The sequence below is a fragment of the Bos grunniens genome, chromosome 6 (genome assembly GCF_055505025.1).
Source record: "Bos grunniens cultivar Pamir isolate PY7600 chromosome 6, Bosgru_T2T1.0, whole genome shotgun sequence".
NCBI lineage: Eukaryota > Metazoa > Chordata > Mammalia > Artiodactyla > Bovidae > Bos > Bos grunniens.
Window position 1 is genome coordinate 73,652,315 of NC_141170.1, and position 14,841 is coordinate 73,667,155.

General features: G+C 38.9%; 1 protein-coding gene across 4 annotated transcripts in view; it reads right to left on the reverse strand.

Annotated features, from left to right (window-relative positions):
* PI4K2B (phosphatidylinositol 4-kinase type 2 beta) overlaps positions 1 to 14,841 on the reverse strand; it is a 104,839-nt gene that overhangs the window by 14,860 nt on the left and 75,138 nt on the right. For all 4 annotated transcript variants that reach the window (XM_086407779.1, XM_086407780.1, XM_086407777.1 and 1 more), the window contains 3 exons: positions 5,394 to 5,530; positions 3,451 to 3,651; positions 1,946 to 2,077 (listed from right to left, as the gene is read on the reverse strand). In XM_086407779.1, coding sequence (XP_086263905.1) covers positions 1,946 to 2,077; positions 3,451 to 3,651; positions 5,394 to 5,530 — 470 coding nt within the window. The remainder of the gene's footprint in view (positions 1 to 1,945; positions 2,078 to 3,450; positions 3,652 to 5,393; positions 5,531 to 14,841) is intronic.

Genomic DNA, 14,841 nt, shown 5'->3' on the forward strand with positions numbered 1-14,841 from the left:
TTAAGGAGCATAGAAGCTATTTTAGGATAATTGAAAAATAAAATACACACATGTACCCAAGGTAATATTCTCAACGAGAATGCTATTTTCTAAAAATATTTATTAAAATGAATTCAATTATGAAGAGCAAACCTGTACCTCTCTTGGCTATTTAATAATAATGTAATTTTATCTTACTGGAAAAATACATTAAAATTCTTTTTTACAAGAGAAAATAACCTTATTTTTTAAAATGAATGAATTATTTGACTATGCAGCTTAAAGATCCTATAATAAATTTTAAATAATTAATCATAACCTCTACAGTGGTTTTTAAAAAAGTCCTTTCCTTGAAGATATGTCATAATTATAAGGTTTCGTATCACTAAAATTACGAGCTGTTAACATTAAACAATTTTTTTAAAGAAGGAAATACAAATTTAAAAGCATAGAACACATAGATAATGGTAACCTAGCTGGCCTCCTTTGCCCATGGGATTCTCCAGGCAAGAATACTGGAGTGGGTTGCCATCTCCTCCTCCAGGGCATCTTCCCTACTGAGGGATCGAACCCAGGCCTCCCGCCTTGCAGGCAGGTTCTTTACTGCCTGAGCCATCAGGGAAGCTGGCTTCATAAATACAAGCAAATCACTACAAAGAAAATCTATCTCAGGAATTCCCTGGCAGTCCAGTGGTTAGGACTACATGCTTTCACCGCTGAGGGGCTGGGGGTTCGATCCCTGGTTGGGGAATTAAAATCCTACAAGCTGGATGGTGATGCCAACAATAAACATCTCTTACCACTTTATGTGACTTGTTGCCAGCATGAAATTTTAATGATTTCCTAAATGTTTTCTCTAAAGCACTCATAATGAGGTGTTAGTAGTCATAAATAGGGAAATTATTTCAGCATATGCAAGGAGTAACAAGCCTTGTCAATGTTTTCAAAATTTCCTGCTTACTTGGAGTACAATAATAAAGACAAGTTAACCATGTAGTTCTTACTCTAATTCTTTTATATAAATAAATGCATAGCAACAACAAGACAAAAAAATTGCAGATTAAATATATTAAAAAAAAATAATAAAAAGTCTAGTGCTTTTTTTAGAATGCTCTTCCCATAACCTTCACTACCCTTGCTGAGCTAGTTGCTAATCATCCCTTAGGTTTATTTAAAACCTATGATAAGGAAAAAACAAAATTTAATATGTAGTGAGTAAACCTGGTTACTACCATTTACTATGTGCCAAGGACTATACCAAGTACCTGAAATAAACTTTATCACTTTATTCTCACAACCCTAGTAGTTTCTGTCATCCTCGATTTATAGAAACTGGAGCTTGGAATTTAAGAGACTCGCCCAAGGTCTCAGAGCTAACTGGTGAAGAGGCTTGGAGTACAGTCTGGGTCTAATTCTAGGCCTATACTTTCAGCTGTAACTTTATAAAGCCTTAGGTGCAATCTCCTCTTGGAAATTCTCCAGCTCTCCAAACTGGATTAAATATCCCTCCTCTACTCACTCTAAGCTCTCTGCACTTAATCATCATTAACAGCTTTATTATATTGTGTTGAGACTGCTTGTTACTACAAGCCCTTGAAGATGAGAAAACCGTTTTTACTAATATATCCACAGCCGACAGCACAGAGCCTACAGAGCTCTGGTGATATGTGATGAAGTTTGTTGAAGTTTGTGTGTGCTTCGCTGTGTCTGACTCTTTGTGATCCCATGGACTGTAGTCTGCCAGGCTCCTCTGTCCATGGGATTCTCCAGGCAAGAATACTGGAGTGGGTTGCCATTTCCTTCTCCAGGGGATCTTCCTGACCCAAGGATTGAACCCGTGTCTCTTGGACTTCCTGCACTGGCAGGCAGATTCTTTACTGTGCCATCTGGGAAGCCCAATATATGATGAATTGCCCGCCCTCCGTTGCGCCCCCCACCCTTCCCAAAGCTCATCACAGTAACTTACCTTAGGAGGAAGTCCTATCCGATGAAATTTTCTACCTACTTTTGGCACTTTTTCTAAAGCATACTTTTTGCCTCTAGATTTTGCACGGTCAATTGCACTGTAGTTAAACGTCTCACTGACAAGCCAAACCACCTAGAAATGTACAGTTTAGAGAAATGGCTATTAGAATTTGCATTGTAGTATGTCTATTCACATACACCATGGAACTCACACTAATGCTACAAATGAGTGAAGTTTAATGCTATACTAAATGCCCCTGAGAATCTAAAACAGAAAAGCTAAGAGACTTTGCAAAGTTAGTTAAATGGCACATATGTATTTCTTTCTGAGAGAGGCAGCCTAAAATTGGCCAGTGGAAGAAAGAAGTATGTAGAATTAGGAAGGAAGATTTAGAGAAATTTAAGTAAAAATGTATAAAGGCCAAAGAGACAAAGACAGGAATCTTCTGAGTATGTTAGTTATCTCTACCTTCAACAGAATTTCTAGATCACTGATTTTTTTCAGCTTTCTAAATGCTGGTTCTTTCTCTTCTTTTTGTCAGCATCATCTCAGCTCACGTGAGAAAGAGATATTCCCTTGGATATTCTGTGCGTCTACACTCATTGGAAAAGATCCTGATGCTGGGAAAGATTGAAGGCAGTAGAAGAAGGCGACAACAGAGGATAGATGGTTGGATGGCATCACTGACTCAATGGACATGAGTTTGAGCAAGCTCCAGGAGTCGGTGATGCACAGGGAGGCCTGGCATGCTGGAGTCCATGGGGTCACAAACAGTCAGACACGACTGAGTGACTGAACCAACTGACTGACACCAGAATCAATTTACTAGTCATATGTGACTCTGGATTACCAACCACGATTTTAGACTCTGTATACTGTAAGTCACTACAGATGGTGACTGCAGCCATGAAATTAAAAGACGCTTACTCCTTGGAAGGAAAGTTATGACCAACCTACATAGCATATTCAAAAGCAGAGACATTACTTTGCCAACAAAGGTTTGTCTAGTCAAGGCTATGGTTTTTCCTGTGGTCATGTGTGGATGTGAGAGTTGGACTATGAAGAAGGCTGAGCGCCGAAGAATTGATGCTTTTGAACTGTGGTGTTGGAGAAGACTCTTGAGAGTCCCTTGGACTGCAAGGAGATCCAACCAGTCCATTCTGAAGGAGATCAGCCCTGGGATTTCTTTGGAAGGAATGATGCTAAAGCTGAAACTCCAGTACTTTGGCCACCTCATGCGAAGAGTTGACTCATTGGAAAAGACTCTGATGCTGGGAGGGATTGGGGGCAAGAGGAGAAGGGGACGACAGAGGATGAAATGGCTGGATGGCATCACTGACTTGATGGACGTGAGTCTCAGTGAACTCCAGGAGTTGGTGATGGACAGGGAGGCCTGGCATGCTGCGATTCATGGGGTCGCAAAGAGTCGGACACGACTGAGCGACTGATCTGATCTGATCTGATCTGATACCAGAAGTACATGATAGAAAGAATGTCTCCTTTACCCTTGTTTTTGGTACAATGCCCAGATGAAGCTTTTCATCCACAAGGTAGGCACCAGCTTCGGAAAGGTATCCCTGGTTAGGAAGCAGGCAGCCCCTGCCAAAGCAGCAAGGGCAGCAGACCTTGTGAACGTATTTGGTCCATTTCGGATTCAGGTGACCGTAAGGCTCTTCTGATTTGGGTTTAAACACACCAATAATTTTCTATATAGGAAGAAAGTAAACACTTTGTTAGACTTTTAACATAGGGAGATGATAATCCATAACATACATTCTGGTCTTTTTCTACTCTTCCCACCACAGATTTGGGCATAACCCTTAATAATTAAGAGTTTTAATTCCAGTCACAGTTTTACAAGCATTCTTATTCAACAATCTAAAATCAATAATCTTTTGAGATAGTGGTTTTCAAACTGTGCTCTGAGAAACCCTAGAGAAGGTGAGAGGAGAGGGCTCTGAGACCCCATCCTCTGGTTTCACCCATTTTACATAATGGATGCCCTAGTTAAAAAAGAGTTCTGCTGATTTTATTATTTATTTATTTTTTTGCTGATTTTAAAATGTTTGAAAATCAGTGACCTAGGTCAAACAGTGTTATTATTCAATATCTATTAAATATTCAAATTTTATGCTTATTAATTATCTACTTTCCCAGTAGGTGTGCATTCTAAAAGGGCAGGGACTTTCTCTGTGAGGGCTGTATTACCAGTACTCAGAACAGTACCTGGCATATAGTAGGCATTCAAGCGTTTGTTAAATGAATAAATCCAATGACAAAAAGCCATCTCTAAGATACAAAGGAAATGATAGGCTATAGTGACATCTATGCTGCCAGATTCTCCTACTTTTTTCAATTTTTTTTATGAACCAATTTTGAATAAATTCTCTCCTCTTAAAAAAACTGCTTATGGATGTCTAAAAGTCTTTCCCCATCAAGCATATATATCCTGTTAGAACTGTCTTTATTATTGGTCTGATAAAATATATTCATATTAAGTTTAGAAGCTGAATTATCCTTAGATAAGAAATAAAAAATCTTATTATAAGTATATAATTGTTTTATAATGCAGTAAAGTCTCAGTCACTAATAAAGAAGTCAACAAGAACAAATCAAGAAATCAAGCTTGGAATAAAGATTGAGACATTGACACTACCTACATATATATATATATATATATATATATATATAAATCTCAAAAAGACTGTTATAAAAAATTTAACTTCAGTCTTTGAAAAAACATTTGGGTAGAATTATAATCTGTTTCTCCTCCTGAAAAAAGAACTGCTGGCTACGCATCATTCAGAAAGCTTTTAGAAATGATAATACAGATTTTTGAAAAATTCTAAACTGAGTTGAACAAAGTCCATATCAGGTTCTCTTTTCTGCCGAAGGATTATTCTTTGGTTCATTTCATTTTGTCACATTCCAATGCCTTCAAACTTCAAACTGCCCAGGATCCTTCTCTGGTATAATAATGCTGGAAAAAATATTCTGAGGGTAAAAGAAAACTCTGCTTAGTTACTGCAGAGGATGAGATGGTTAGATAGCACTCGACTCAATGGACATGAATTTGAGCAAACTCCAGGAGATAGTGGAGGAAAGATGAGCCTGGCGTGCTGCAGTCCATGGACTCGCAGAGTCAGACACGACTTAGCAACTAAACAACAAGGACTTGTGAATATAAACCCCACAAATCCACAGCTGAATGTTGAGTATTCAATAAATACTTGAAGCCAAGTATTAAAATAATAAAACGGAAATTGTACAAACAGCTCTAGTTTTAAACAAGAGTGCTTTAGTTAAAAATAAACTGACCTTTATTTCTGAAAAGAGGGTGCAACCAGATTTATTAGGAAAATATCTTCAGAAACTCACAATGACTTCACATTTAAATTAGTGTTTTCCAAAAGGTCTGTTATATATAGTACGTCTATGAAATTCTCACCCTCTTAGGATCCTTCACAAAGTAACTTCCACTTGAACCTTGAGAGATTCTTTCTGGATAAACTTCAAATTCTATTGCTTGCTCCGCTTTCAATATAACATCGGCAAATTCTGGATCATCCAAAAATGTGTTCATTTCTGAAGAATCAACAATTATTACATTAAGAAAAACATTACTACAGAATGCCAAAAAAGAAGAAAGACCAGCTATGAGAATAGCTGACAACATATGAGCTCACAACATGGACCTGTAATACTAGATTAGGTTACCAGTGTTAAGACATTTAGGCACAGAAAAATGTAGACTTCCCTGGTGGCTCAGACGGGAAAGAATCCACCTGCAATGCGGGAGACCCGGGTTCAGTCCTTGGGATGGGAAGATCCCCTGGAAAAGAGAACGGCTACCCACTCCAGTATTCCGGCCAGGACAGAGGAGCCTGGAGGGCTACAGTCCATAGAGTCACAAAGAGTTGGACACGACTGAGTGACTAAACACTTTTTTTTTTTTTTTCCATGGAGTACTTCGATGTCTTTTTTTTTTTTTTTTTTCTTTTTTAACCCCACTTTAAGTATCAAGTTAAGACACAAGGAAAACAGTATTTCCTATGCTGAAAAAAAATCACACAAATTCTGTGTGTTAACTTGAACTCCTCCCTCCCAGTGATTTTGTTCTTCATCCAACCTCAGCCTGCACTAGCAGTCATTCCTCAGATATATCATCACCAATACCTACAACCGCATCACACTTAGCATTTCAGTCATCTTCTATTTTCCTAGTTCACTGCCTCTGGCTCCCTGAGTCCAAAAATTCTTCCATCCCACTAGGACCTTTAAAGCACTGATCTACCAAATACTATTCAAGGGTCTTCACCTGCTTTGTGTCCCTCCTTGGCTAGCATAAATTATGGTTCATCATCACTAAAATCACTCTCTTCTTCCCACTCCTCATCATAGTTACCTGTAAAATCTCAATCCTGGTTACATCCAACTGTCTACTGACTATGCCTGTGCCTGGACAGCTGAACTTGCCAAACACAACGCCTGGTGTCTCCCCTTTAAAAAAAAAACCCCACAAACCTCAGCTGGACTCTTCATGTTGTCTGGGGAGCATACTACATTCCTGTTAAAGACTGAATGCTTGTGTTCCTCTGAAATACAATGAGGCCTTATTCCCCAGTGTGATCATATATGGAGGGGGACTTAGGGGGAAGTAATTAGGCTTAGATGAGGCCATGAGGGTGGGGATCCCACAATAGAGTTAGGCCATGTGAGGACCCAGGGAGAAGGCTGCCATCTGCAAGCCAAGAAGTGAGCCCTTGCCAAGAACCTGATCATGCTGACACCCTGATTTTGGACTTCCCAACCTCCAGAACAGCAATAAAGTCTGTTGTTCAAAAGCCACGTAGGCTAGGGTATTTTATCATAACATCCCAAACTAGGACAACTTCCCTGATACACAGACTCTCCCACTCTTCTGGACAACTATCTCATACACTCTCCTCTCTTCATATTCCCAACAAACTCTTTCATCTCAGTAGATGATCTAGTTTCCTATTTCAAGAAGAAAACAGAAGCAAGCAGGAAAAATGATCATCCGCCCTCAGCATCATATTTACCCCTTCACATTCTCTGCCTTCTGCTTATTACTGTACAGAAACAACCCAAAATCTAAGGCTGACTCTTCCACTTTGTATACTAGTCCTATCTCTCTGACTGTGTGCTTAGTTGCTCAGTTGTGCCCGACTTTGTGACCCCATGGACTGTAGCCTGCCAGGCTCCTCTGTCCACGAGGATTCTCTGGGCAAGAATACTGGAGTGGGTTGCCATGCCCTCCTTCAGGGGATCTTTCTGACCCAGGGATTGAACCCAGGTCTCCCACATTGCAGGTGGATTCTTTACCATCTGACCCCTACCAGGGAAGTCCTACCTCAGGACATGTCTTCAGCAGTTTTTCCCGAATCAGTATTTCCCTTGTTATTGGATCATTTCCACAAACACATAAAACTTGACTTGACTTCACTTGACTGCCAAGATGCCATTTCTCCAGGTTGTCCTTCCATTTCATCGGCTCCTCTTTTTCAGTCTCTTGTGGGCTCATTCTCATCTCCCTAGCAGCTTAACTTTGGAAAGCCCAGGTTCAGTTCATGGTCCTCTTCTTCCTCATTAGCACTGATGACTTCCAGATTAATATCTCAAGCCTGGACTTCTGCCCTGAACCCCAGACTACTATACCCAGCTTCTCCACTTGTATGTTTAGCAGACAGCTCAAACTTTACTGCCTCAAACTCAATTCATTTTCTCTCGACTGCCTCACTCCCAGTATTCCCTGTATTACTGGAAATCCCAAATCTTCTAGGTGCTCTTGTGAAAAGCTTTGGAATCATCCATGACCTCACTCTCTCACCCCCCCACATCCAATCCATCAGCAGGTTGTGTAGCTCCACCTTAAATGAACATCCAGAATCTAACCAGTTCTTACAATCTCCATTCTTTCCATGTGATTCAAATCACTATCAACTCTAGCCTAGATTGTCACAAGAGTCTCTTATTGGATCTCCTCTCTATATTCAACAGGGAAGCTACAGAATCCTTCTAAAACCCAAGTCAGTTAATTGCCTGGCGGTCTAGTGGTGAGGACCCAGCACTTTCACTCATGGGGCAGCCCAGTGATTCTCCATCTTATTCAAAAGAAAAAAATCTAAGTTCTAATATTGGCCCCCAAGACTCTACCCAATATCTCCTAACCTCCACTTTACTTTTCTGCTTAGCACTTATCACCTAACCTATCATATAACTTAGCTATTTTGTGAGCTCCAAGAAGACAAGTATTTCTTTCATTGCTACATACCCAACTCTTTATAGTTCCTGGAACATAAGAGGCACTCAATAAATATTTGCAGAATTAATAATTAATCATTTAAAATGGTAGATGTTAAATACTCACATTTTTCTTTGAAAGGCATATAAATGTTATTACATGTAAATCTTATGAAAATTCAAACTATAAACTTTCCTTAATTTAAAACTTGCCTTAATTCAGACATAGAACTATTATTTACTAATTTTTAAAAGCTTACGCTGAGAAAAATATCGCAAAAAGGGCCCTTGGGCATATTTAACCTACTTAAAACAATAAATAATCCACGTATTTAGTCATGTTCATAAAATTGATATACTATTTTCAGATCTAGTCCATGAAAATTCTTAAGAATGAAGAGGTGGTCTTAGGAGGTGGTCCTAAGATGGTGCAGGAATAGGACAGGGAGACCACTTGCTCCCCCACAAATTCATCAAAAGAACATCTGAACGCTGAGTAAATTCCACAAAACAACTTCTAAATGCCGGCAAAGGACATCAGGCACCCAGAAAAGCAGCCCATTGTCTTCGAAAGGAGATGGAGAAGTCTTGAGGCTACTGTAAGAATAAGACTGAAAACTAGAGGCAGGAGGCTTAAGTCCAAATCCTGAGAACACCTGAGAACTCCTGACTCCAGGGAACATTAATCGATAGGAGCTCATCAAATGCCTCCATACCTATACTGAAACCAAGCACCACCCAAGGGCCAACAAGTTCCAGAGCAAGACATACCACACAAATTCTTCAGCAACACAGGAACATAGCCCTGAGCTTCGATATACAGGCTGCCCAAAGTCACTCCAAACCCACTGACATATCATAACTCATTACTGGACACTGCATTGCACTCCAGAGAGAAATCCAGCTCCACCCACCAGAACACCAACACAAGCTTCCCTAACCAGGAAACCTTGACAAGCCACCCGCCCAACCCCACCCACTGCAAGGAAACTCCACAATAAAGAGAACTCCAAAAACTGCCAGAATACAGAAAGGCCACCCCAAACACAGCAATATAAACAAGATGAAGAGGCAGAGAAATACCCAGCAGGTAAAGGAACAGGATAAATGCCACCAAACCAAACAAAAGAGGAAGAGACAGGGAATCTACCTGATAAAGAATTCCGAATAATGATAGTGAAAATGACCCAAAATCTTGAAAGCAAAATGGAGTTACAGATAAATAGCCTGGAGACAAGGATTGAGAAGATGCAAGAAAGGTTTAACAAGGACCTAGAAGAAATAAAAAAGAGTCAATATATAATGAATAATGCAATAAATGAGATCAAAAACACTCTGGAGGGAACCAACAGTAGAATAAGGGAGGCAGAAGATAGGATAAGCGAGGTAGAAGATAGAATGGTAGAAATAAAGGAAACAGAGAGGAAAAAAGAAAAAAGAATTAAAAGAAATGAGGACAATCTCAGAGACCTCTGGGACAATGTTAAATGCCCCAACATTCAAATCATAGGAGTCCCAGAAGAAGAAGACAAAAAGAAAGACCATGAGAAAATACTTGAAGAGATAATAGTTGAAAACTTCCCTAAAATGAGGAAGGAAATAATCACCCAAGTCCAAGAAACCCAGAGAGTCCCAAACAGGATAAACCCAAGGCAAAACACCCCAAGACATATATTAATCAAATTAATGAAGATCAAACACAAAGAACAAATATAAAAAGCAGCAAAGGAAAAACAACAAATAAAACACAAGGGGATTCCCATAAGGATAACAACTGATCTTTCAATAGAAACTCTTCAGGCCAGGAGGGAATGGCAGGACATACTTAAAGTGATGAAAGAAAATAACCTACAGCCCAGATTACTGTACCCAGCAAGGATCTCATTCAAATATGAATGAGAAATCAAAAGCTTTATAGACAAGCAAAAGCTGAGAGAATTCAGCACTACCAAACCAGCTCTCCAACAAATGCTAAAGGATCTTCTCTAGACAGGAAACAAAAAGCGTGTATAAACTTGAACCCAAAACAATAAAGTAAATGTCAACGGGATCATACATATCAATAATTACCTTAAATGCCAACAAAGGTCCATCTAGTCAAGGCTATGGTTTTTCCAGTGGTCATGTATGGATGTCAGAGTTGGACTGTGAAGAAGGCTGAGCACCAAAGAATTGCTGCTTTTGAACTGTGGTGTTGGAGAAGACTCTTGAGAGTCCCTTGGACTACAAGGAGATCCAATCAGTCCATTCTAAAGGAGATCAGCCCTGGGTGTTCTTTGGAAGGAATGATGCTAAAGCTGAAACTCCAGTACTTTGGCCACCTCATGCAAAGAGTTGACTCATTGGAAAAGACCCTGATGCTGGGAGGGGTTGGGGGCAGGAGGAAAAGGGGACAACAGAAGATGAGATGGCTGGATGGCATTACCAACTTGATGGACGTGAGTTTGAGTGAGCTCCGGGAGTTTGTGATGGACAGGGAGGCCTGGCGTGCTGCAATTCATGGGGTCACAGAGAGTCAGACACGACTGAACGACTGAACTGAACTGAACTGAAATAGGTTGAATGCCCAAACCAAAAGACAAAGACTGGCTGAATGGATACAAAAACAAGACCCCTATATATGTTGTCTACAAGAGACCCACCTTGAAACAAGGGACACATACAGACTGAAAGTGAAGGGCTGGAAAAAGATATTCCACGTAAATAGAGACCAAAAGAAAGCAGGAGTAGCAATACTCATATCAGATAAAACAGACTTAAAACAAAGGCTGTGAAAAGAGACAAAGAAGGACACTACATAATGATCAAAGGATCAATCCAAGAAGAAGATATAACAATTATATATGCACCCAACATAGGAGCACCGCAATATGTAAGACAAATGCTAACAAGTATGAAAGGGGAAATTAACAGTAACACAATAATCGTGGAAGACTTTAATACCGCACTCACACCTATGGATAGATCAACTAAACAGAAAATTAACAAGGAAACACAAACTTTAAATGATACAATAGACCAGTTAGACCTAATTGATATCTATAGGACATTCACCCCAGAACAATGAATTTCACCTTTTTCTCAAGTGCACGTGGAACCTTCTCCAGGATAGATCACATCCTGGGCCATAAATCTAGCCTTGGTAAATTCAAAAAAATTGAAATCATTCCAAGCATCTTTTCTGACCACAATACAGTAAGATTAGATCTCAATTACAGCAGAAAAACTATTAAAAATTCCAACATATGGAGGCTGAACAACATGCTGCTGAATAACCAACAAATCACATAAGAAATCAAAAAAGAAAGCAAAATATGCATAGAAACGAATGAAAATGAAAACACAACAACCCAAAACCTGTGGGACACTGTAAAAGCAGTGCTAAGGGGAAGGTTCATAGCAATATGGGCATACCTCAAGAAACAAGAGAAAAGTCAAATAAATAACCTAACTCTACATCTAAAGCAACTAGAAAAGGAAGAAATGAAGAACCCCAGGGTTAGAAGGAAAGAAATCTTAAAAATTAGGGCAGAAATAAATGCAAAAGAAACAAAAGAGACCATAGCAAAAATCAATAAAGCCAAAAGCTGGTTCTTTGAGAGGATAAATAAAATTGACAAACCAGTAGCCAGACTCATCAAGAAACAAAGGGAGAAAAATTAAATCAATAAAATTAGAAATGAAAATGGAGAGATCACAACAGACAATACAGAAATACAAAGGATCATAAGAGACTACTATCAGCAATTATATGCCAATAAAATGGACAACTTGGAAGAAATGGACAAATTCTTAGAAAAGTACAACTTTCCAAAACTGAACCAGGAAGAAATAGAAAATCTTAACAGACCCATCACATGCACAGAAATTGAAACTGTAATCAGAAATCTTCCAGCAAACAAAAGCCCAAGACCAGAAAGCTTCACAGCTGAATTCTACCAAAAATTTAGAAAAGAGCTAACACCTATCCTACTCAAACTCTTCCAGAAAATTGCAGAGGGAGGTAAACTTCCAAACTCATTCTATGATACCAAAACCTGACAAAGATGCCACAAAAAAAGAAAACTACAGGCCAATATCACTGATGAACATAGATGCAAAAATCCTTAACAAAATTCTAGCAATCAGAGTCCAACAACACATTAAAAAGATCATACATCATGAACAAGTGGGCTTTATCCCAGGAATGAAAGGATTCTTCAATATCTTCAAATCAATCAATGTAATTCACCACATTAACAAATTGAAAAATAAAAGCCATATGATTATCTCAATAGATGCAGAGAAAGCCTTTGACAAAATTCAACATCCATTTATGATAAAAAACCCTTCAGAAAGCAGAAATAGAAGGAACATACCTCAACATAATTAAAGCTATATATGACAAACCCACAGCAAACATTATCCTCAATGGTGAAAAATTGAAAGCATTTCCCCTAAAGTCAGGAGCAAGACAAGGATGCCCACTTTCACCACTACTATTCAACATAGTTTTGGAAGTTTTGGCCACAGCAATCAGAGTAGAAAAAGAAATAAAAGGAATCCAAATTGGAAAATAAGAAGTAAAACTCTCACTGTTTGCAGATGACATGATCCTCTACATAGAAAACCCTAAAGACGCCACCAGAAATTTACTAGAGCTAATCAGTGAATATAGTAAAGTTGCAGGATATAAAATCAACACACAGAAATCCCTTGCATTCCTATACAGTAACAATGAAAAAACAGAAAGAGAAATTAAGGAAACAATTCCATTCACCACTGCAACGAAAAGAATAAAATACTTAGGAATATATCTACCTAAAGAAACTAAAGACCTATATATAGAAAACTATAAAACACTGGTGAAAGAAATCAAAGAGGACACTAATATATGGAGAAATATACTGTGTTCATGGGTCAGAAGAATCAATATAGTGAAAATGAGTAGACTACCCAAAGCAATCTATAGATTCAATGCAATCCCTATCAAGCTACCAATGATATTTTTCACAGAGCTAGAACAAATAATTTCACAATTTGTATGGAAATACAAAAAACGTCAAATAGCCAAAGCATCTTGAGAAAAGAAAATGGAACTGGAGGAATCAACCTGCCTGACTTCAGGCTCTCCTACAAACCCACAGTCATCAAGACAGTATGGTACTGGCACAAAGACAGAAATATAGATCAATGGAACAAAATAGAAATCCCAGAGATAAATCCATGCCCTATGGACACCTTATCTTTGACAAAGGAGGCAAGAATATACAATGGATTAAAGACAATCTCTTTAACAAGTGGTGCTGGGAAAACCTGTCAATCATTTGCAAAAGAATGAAACTAGAACACTTTCTAACACCATACACAAAAATAAACTCAAAATGGATTAAAGATCTAAATGTAAGGCCAGAAACTATAAAACTCCTAGAGGAGAACATAGGCAAAACACACTCTGACATAAATCACAGCAAGATCCTCTATGACCCACCTCCCAGAATATTGGAAGTAAAAGCAAAAATAAACAAATGGGACCTAATTAAACTTAAAAGCTTCTGCACAACAAAGGAAACTATAAGCAAGGTGAAAAGACAGCCTTCAGAATGGGAGAAAATAATAGCAAATGAAGCAACTGACAAAGAATTAATCTCAAAAATAAACAAGCAACTCCTGCAGCTCAATTCCAGAAAAATAAATGACCCAATCAAAAAATGGGCCAAAGAACTAAACAGACATTTCTCCAGAGAAGACATACAGATGGCTAACAAACACATGAGAAGATGCTCAACATCACTCATTATCAGAGAAACACAAATCAAAACCACAATGAGGTACCATTTCATGCCAGTCAGAATGGCTGCTATCCAAAAGTCTACAAGCAATAAATGCTGGAGAGGGTGTGGAGAAAAGGGAACCCTCTTACACTGTTGGTGGGAATGCAAACTAGTACAGCCACTATGGAGAACAGTCTGGCGATTCCTTAAAAATCTGGAAATAGAACTGCCATATGACCCAGCAATCCCACAGCTGGGCATACACAGTGAGGAAACCAGAATTGAGAGAGACACGTGTACCCCAAGGTTCATCGCAGCACTGTTTATAATAGCCAGGACATGGAAGCAACCTAGACATCCATCAGCATTTGAAGGGATAAGAAAGCTGTGGTACATATACACAATGGATTATTACTCAGCCATTAAAAAGAATACATTTGAATCAGTTCTAATGAGGTGGATGAAACTGGAGCCTATTATACAGAGTAAAGTAAGCCAGTAAGAAAAACATCAATACAGTATACTAATGCATATATATGGAATTTAGAAAGATGGTAACAATAACCCTGTATGCGAGACACAAAAGAGACACAGATGTATAGAAGAGTCTTTTGGACTCTGTGGGAGAGGGAGAGGGTGGGATGATTTGGGAGAATGGCATTGAAACATGTAAATTATCATATGTGAAATAAATCACCAGTCCAGATTTGATGCATGATACAGGATGCTCGGGGCTAGTGCACTTGGATGACCCAGAGGGATGGTATGGGGAGGGAAGTGGGAAGGGGGTTCAGGATGGGGAACACATGTAGACCCATGGTAGATTCATGTCAATGTATGGCAAAACGAATACAATATTGTAATTAGCCTCCAATTAAA